Consider the following 7,006-nt stretch of genomic DNA (forward strand, 5'->3'; position numbering starts at 1 on the left):
ATATTGTAGGATAGACGATAGGATAGGATAAAGGATGTGATAGGATAGAGGATACGATAGGATAGAGGATAGGATAGGATAGAGGATAGGATAGGATAAAGGATAGGATAGGATAGGATAAGGTAGGGGATAGGATAGGATTGAGGATAGGATAGGGGATTGGATAGGATAGAGGATATTATAAGATAGAGGATAGGTTAGGAGATTGGATAGGATAGAGGATAGGATAGGATTGAGGAAAATATGGGATATAGGATAGGATAGGATAGAGGATAGGATAGGATAGAGGATAGGATAGGATAGAGGATAGGATAGGATAGAGGATAGGGTAGGATAGAGGATAGGATAGGATAGGATAGAGGATAGTGTTCAGCCGCGAGTTAAACAAAAGATCCCCTTGAAAATCCGCGGCACCGCTATTTCAAGGTGGGACCAGGGACCGATCCCTTCAAGAATAGTTTAATAGTTTTACTCGCGACTGACAAATCGGCACATCCCAACATTTGGCGTGCAGATGGTATACACGTTTTATGACACGGGCCTCTAGGGCTGTTTTTGAGAAAGTCGCCTTCACGAAACCTTTCTTAATTGCCCATTAGAATTTTCCTCGCGCCCTCAACAGCCAACCGTACTGTCATAAAACGTGGACCTACAAAGGTGGCATCGCGGGACCATCCGACGGTCCCTGGCCGATGAACATCGGGCCCACAGCTGTGATTTCGCCCGCCGAAATCCAGCGACGTTGCCACCCCGAAATGGAATACCCCCACTCCACGCCAACGCACCCCGAGTGCATGGAGAGTTGGGGTAAAACTTTTAGTCTAAATGCAACTCCCGCAAAGGCAACATCGAGATTAGACTCCGGAACTCGTCAACACGCGGACCAGCCGCTATAGTTCCGTTTGCTCCTTGCAGCATTAAATTCCAAATTTATATTTACCATCCTTATCATCCGAAAGGATCGTAAGGTCGCGCCGAGTAGCGTCGTCGAAACACCCTCGATTGAGGAATTTACGCCTCCTCATAGATTCTACGACAGAGTCTACGCCGCGAAAGGTGCCCGCTCCGTCGGAAAGTACATTGGTCCTTCGAGCCGGATCATCAGTGCCGTGTGATCCAAAAAAAAAAAATAAATGACACTGAGTGACAGTTACAGTGGACAAAAGACTTTGTGAACGTGATTCAACGCAGCCTTGCGCATCGTTTACAACGGGACAACACCTGCAATCGGGAGATCCTGTCTGGACCAACCAGCATCCCAACAACTTGCAGTATCCCGGATTACCAAGGGCTGGACCAACCAGCATCTGGAAGGTCGCAGTTTGTGGGCCAAGCAATTGACGATTTGGGTCAACGCCAGGTGTCTGACACCAGTTCACCATCCTGAATTCAGCGCATCAAAGGTAGGCTCGTTTTTCGTTCGTCAATCTCCCAAAACATCTCCTTCATCACAAAATGCCTATGACAAACCCATCCTTGTCTCAAGCAACGGCTCTCAGCACTTTAAAGCGTAAGCGCGGCAGTGTAATCGGTCAGATTACGGCATTCTCGAAATTCTTAGATTCCGTCGATACCGAACAACCACCTGACATAGATCTTATAAAAATGCATTTGAACGGTCTCATTGAATTTTGGAAGCGTTTCGATGATATACAATCCGAGCTAGAGGCATTAGACGAAAACCAGGAACCTCGCCGATACGAGATACAAAACGAGTACTACGCGATAGTTGTCAGAGCCAACAAAATAATAGAAAAGGCGCAACCAACTTTGCCCCAACGTCGCGGAACAGTCGAGTCACTCGCGACATCGGTAACTGCTCCGATGGCAATCAAGTTACCAGAAATGCGGTTGCCATCGTTCGACGGAAACATCGAAGATTGGGTATCATATTTCGACACATTCAAATCAACGATTGACTCGAATGAAAATCTGACTCCGTTGCAAAAACTGCAGTACCTCCGTTCAACCTTACACGGAAAGGCGTTGAAGTGCATCTCCGCGTTAAACACGACAGACGCGAATTATTACGATGCAATAGAACTGCTCAAAAAGAAGTACGATTGTCCGCGGAGAATAATCTTAAAACATTGCGACGCAATTAGGGATTATCCGAGATTAGTAAAGGACACTCCAGAGGCGTTAGACGATCTCGTGAACTCGGTCAACCAGCATCTACGAGCCTTGAAAAATCTAGGAGAAGACTTCACAAGATGTAACGGCTCTTTAATATCAATGATATTATCCAAGGTTAGCAGCGACACTGCATGGCTTTGGGAACTAACGATAAAAGGCAAAAACATGCCGTCGTACACGGACCTCTTGGATTTTCTCGAGAAACGCGCAAGTTGCGCACAAACTGGACCATCCAGTGCCTCCGCGGTGCCATTACGCCCTAGACCGAATTTTACAAGCTATCCGCAATCGACACGCCCCAGCGCGAACTTCACAAGCCATCCGCAGTCAACAAGACCACCCGCCAGATCACACGCTTTCGTAACGAGTAAAACACGTCAGACCGCCGATAACAAATCAAAAAACGCGTCGAATTTTAACGAAACGCGTCCAAATTCACAACCGAAGGAGTGCCCGATCTGCTACGGAGATCATAGCACATGGGGTTGCGAAAAATTCCGCGGAATGACTCCCGAAAAACGCAAGTTCGCCGTTGAAAGGGCCAAATTATGCACCAACTGCCTACACCCAGGGCATAGCGCGCAAAATTGCGATCGAGGTTCATGCCGAATATGTCAGCTACGACACCACACGTTGCTTCATCACTTCGAGCAGCAAGCGTCAACAAGCGGAACAATAAACGCTCAATCCGATACAGAATGACGGCTAAGACACAGAGAACAAAACGGAACGGGCTACCATCGAGCGTTCACCATAAACGCAATCACAAACGAAATTTTAGTTACGGCACAAATCCAGATCTTCAACAAAAATAAACGTCCGATAGATTGTCGAGCATTAATCGACACTTGCGCATCGATTAACTTAATTTCTGAACGCCTTGCTCAAAAAATCAACATCCCGCGGATGAAATGCTCGGTTCCCATTGGTTCTCTGAACGCTATGACCACTGTAGCAACCCACGCACTGAAGGCTACTATAGCTTCGCGAGTAAGCAATTACCAACGTTCGCTTACGTTCCTCATTGTGAACGACATCGCGCCTTTCGTTCCAGATCAAGAGATTGATCGCGGAACAATAAAAATTCCGCCGAATCTGCACCTTGCAGATCCGGAATTCCATCGACCGGCACCGATCGATTTGTTATTAGGATCCGGAACAGCCCTCTCAATCTTATGCGTCGGCCAAATTGTCTTGTCACGCCCAGATGAGTCCGATCTCTACCTTCAAAAATCGCAACTCGGTTGGGTCATCGGGGGGAGCGCGCCAGTCACTTCTCCTGCTCATGGCACACTTTGCCACGCGACCACCGCGTTACAATTCGACCTCACCCGTTTCTGGGAGGTTGAAGAAGGCCCACAAAGACAGCATCTGTCTGAATCTGATATAATTTGCGAAAGCCATTTCCAAGAACACACAGTTCGGAATCGTGACGGCAGATACGTCGTGGCTTTACCTTTCAACGAGAAATTGTCGCGTCTCGGAGACTCCAAGGTACAAGCGAAAAAAAGACTCCATTCATTGGAGCGAAAACTCCAACGAGAACCCGCACTCAAGCAAGAGTATCACGCGGTGATCCAAGAATACCTTGACCTCGGACACATGAGCGAACTGCCACAGGAACAACAGTCACCTGAGGGGTATTACCTACCACATCACGGGGTCGTTAAGGTCACCAGTGACACAACCAAACTCCGCGTAGTCTTCGACGGTTCTGCCACGACTAATTCAGGCATAGCATTAAATGACGCTCTCCACACCGGTCCAAAAATTCAAGACGATCTACTCCACATTTTATTAAGATTCCGCATTCATCGATACGTACTGACGGGAGACATTGAAAAGATGTACCGACAGTTCCTTGTACGTCCGGAAGACAGGAAATTTCAGCGTATCCTCTGGCGCGATACTACGGGTTCTATTAAAACTTATGAGCTGAATACTGTGACATTTGGACTATCTGCTGCACCATATCTTGCAATTCGCTGTTTGACACAGCTCAGTCGAGACGAAGGCCACCGCTTTCCTCAAGCCGGCAAGATTTTATTGCGTGACTTTTACGTGGATGACGTTCTGACCGGTACATCGACCATAGAAGAGGCATTATCCTTACGCGAAGATCTCACACAAATACTCAAGACCGCAAGACTGACAATACGACAATGGGCATCTAATGACCTTACTCTTCTGACTGGCTTGCCCGAGCAGGCCATTAACAAAAGATTATACCTGGGAGAGTCATCCACTCTCAAAACCTTAGGGATTGTCTGGAATTCCTCAAACGACTCTATTACGTACGCAGTCGAAACTTGCTCTCCACCATCACGTTCGACCAAACGCAGTATCACCTCAGAAATAGCAAAGATATATGATCCACTAGGGCTGCTCGGGCCAGTAATTATTACGGCAAAAATGCTACTACAAAGGATCTGGACCATAAAGGTTGACTGGGACGAGTCGCTGCCAATGGATATCCATACCGAATGGATACGTTTTTATAATAAATTGCCAGCGCTGAACAACATCACGTTCCCGCGACGCACAATCATTGAATCGCCAAGAAAAGTCGAACTACACGGTTTTAGTGACGCAAGCGAAAAGGCCTACGGAGCATGCCTCTACCTGCGTACAACCGACTCACGCGGTCACACCGAGACAACTCTTTTGTTCGCTAAATCCAAGGTCGCCCCATTGAAAACGATCTCAATACCACGACTCGAATTATGTGGAGCACTTCTGCTAACCTCTCTTGTCGAGACCGCAAAACAAGCGCTACCTGTGGAAATACATAAAACCATCTATTGGACCGACTCCACCATTGTTCTCCATTGGGTGAAGACATCTCCACACACTCTAAAAACCTTCGTGGCTAACAGAGTGTCGGAAATTCAAAGGCGCACAGCTAACGCAGATTGGCGACACGTACCCACTGCCGACAACCCGGCCGATCTTATCTCGCGAGGTCAATCACCAGAAGACTTCCTTCAACCTTCCATCTGGCAACACGGTCCGACTTGGCTCAACGAAGAAGAATCTTTCTGGCCCACTACCGAACTACCTCAACCAGAGACAATCCCAGAACAAAGGGTCGCGATTTGTCTCAAAGCATTAATTTGCGACACCACGATTCTGGACAACTGCTCCTCATGGGGAAAGCTTCAAAGAATCATCGCGCGCTGTCTCCGATGGAAAGGATCTAACACCACCAAAGGAAGTCTGACATCCTCCGAACTAAGATACGCCCACGACGTAATCATCAAACTGATACAAAGACAACACTTTGCAGAAGAATTGCGCTGCCTCTCGAGAAGCGAAATAGGCGTTAAGGGTAAGCTGCAACAACTGAACCCATTCATCGACAAAGACGGAATTCTGCGAGTAGGAGGCCGTCTGAAGAATTCGCGAATTCCATTCGCGCAAAAACATCCCATCGTCCTCCCAAAGGCTCGAATCACGGCATTAATAATAGAACACGAGCATCGAATACAATTACACGCTGGTACACAGGCTACCCTATACGCGATTAGACGCCGTTATTGGCCCATCGACGGTCGGAGTCAGGTAGGGAAAACCATCAGAAACTGCGTCCGCTGCTACCGTGTCCAACCGCCGCCAACACAATACGTGATGGGCGACCTACCTGAGGCTCGAGTCACCGACTCACGCCCATTTGCAAACGTCGGCGTTGATTATTGCGGTCCCTTTTTCATAAAGGAGCGACGATACCGAAGTCGAACCCACATTAAAGTATATGTCGCAGTTTTCGTTTGCCTCTCAGTAAAAGCCATTCACCTAGAATTGGTTAGCGATCTTACCTCCGAAGCATTTATAGCAGCCCTACGTCGTTTCATTGCTAGACGAGGTCATTGTATTAACATTTACTCTGACAATGGCACCAATTTCGTCGGCGCCAACAACGAGCTTCGAGACCTCCGCGAACTTTTGCAGTCCGATGACCACAACGAGAAGGTCAAAACCTTTCTTGCTGACCGATCCATCACGTGGAATTTTATTCCTCCATTAACACCTCACTTCGGCGGCATCTGGGAAGCGGCCGTGAAATCATTCAAGCGTCATTTCTGGCGTATCGCAGGTGCTGAACGATTTACATTTGAAGTGTTCAACACTTTAATTATTGAGATAGAAGCCGTTCTAAATTCACGTCCTTTAACTCCCATTTCATCAGACCCAAATGACACCCTTGTCCTAACTCCTGGCCATTTCCTGATTGGCGACTCGTTAACGAGTCTGCGCGAGCGCGATTTCAGGGATGTGCCATCAAACAGACTTTCAACCTGGCAACATATCCAGAAACTAAAGCAGCATTTCTGGAACCGATGGTACAAGGAGTACCTAAACGAGATGACGAGCCGTTCGAGATGGTCCAGCGGTACACACCCCATCAAGGAGGGCACCATCGTGCTCTTGAGGGAGGACAACGTACCACCGATGCAGTGGCCACTCGGGAGAGTCATCAAGGTCTACCCCGGATCTGATGGCATAGTTCGAGCTGCAACAGTGAGAACAGCCACAACCACACTCGATCGGGGCGTAAAACGGCTTGTACCGTTACCGAACCAGCCAGAGGAGGAACCACGGGATCCAACATCGACGTCAAGAACGCGCGATCCCTCAACCGATAATAACTAATTTATCGTAATCGCTAAGCTTTAGCTCATAAGATAGTTTACTTGTTCATTCTAGTACTTCAAACCTAGCGTATCTTTAATCCTATATAGATTTATTTTGATCGCGAGTCTCTCAACGGGGGGAGGATGTTCAGCCGCGATTTAAACAAAAGATCCCCTTGAAAATCCGCGGCACCGCTATTTCAAGGTGGGACCAGGGACCGATCCCTTCAAGAATAGTT

The 7,006-nt window shown here is 47.8% G+C and overlaps 1 protein-coding gene across 1 annotated transcript; it reads left to right on the forward strand.

Moving 5' to 3' along the window:
- Positions 1–1,455: 1,455 nt before the first annotated feature.
- Positions 1,456–6,786, forward strand: LOC143363595 (uncharacterized). Its single transcript, XM_076804160.1, has 3 exons — positions 1,456–1,510; positions 1,562–2,734; positions 2,918–6,786. Exons 1-3 carry the CDS (start codon positions 1,456–1,458, stop codon positions 6,784–6,786), a joined length of 5,097 nt encoding a protein of 1,698 aa, XP_076660275.1.
- Positions 6,787–7,006: the final 220 nt, after the last annotated feature.

This window comes from Halictus rubicundus, unplaced genomic scaffold (genome assembly GCF_050948215.1).
Source record: "Halictus rubicundus isolate RS-2024b unplaced genomic scaffold, iyHalRubi1_principal scaffold0066, whole genome shotgun sequence".
NCBI classification, from domain to species: Eukaryota; Metazoa; Arthropoda; class Insecta; order Hymenoptera; family Halictidae; genus Halictus; species Halictus rubicundus.

Excerpts from the sequence above, each read along its gene's own strand:
- LOC143363595 (XM_076804160.1), top strand. The coding sequence starts at position 1,456 with ATGCCTATGACAAACCCATCCTTGTCTCAAGCAACGGCTCTCAGCACT. Across the intron at positions 1,511-1,561 it reads GGCTCTCAGCACTTTAAAGC|ATTCCGTCGATACCGAACAA; the intron begins GTAAGCGCGGCA and ends CGAAATTCTTAG. Across the intron at positions 2,735-2,917 it reads CGCGCAAAATTGCGATCGAG|TTACGGCACAAATCCAGATC; the intron begins GTTCATGCCGAA and ends ACGAAATTTTAG.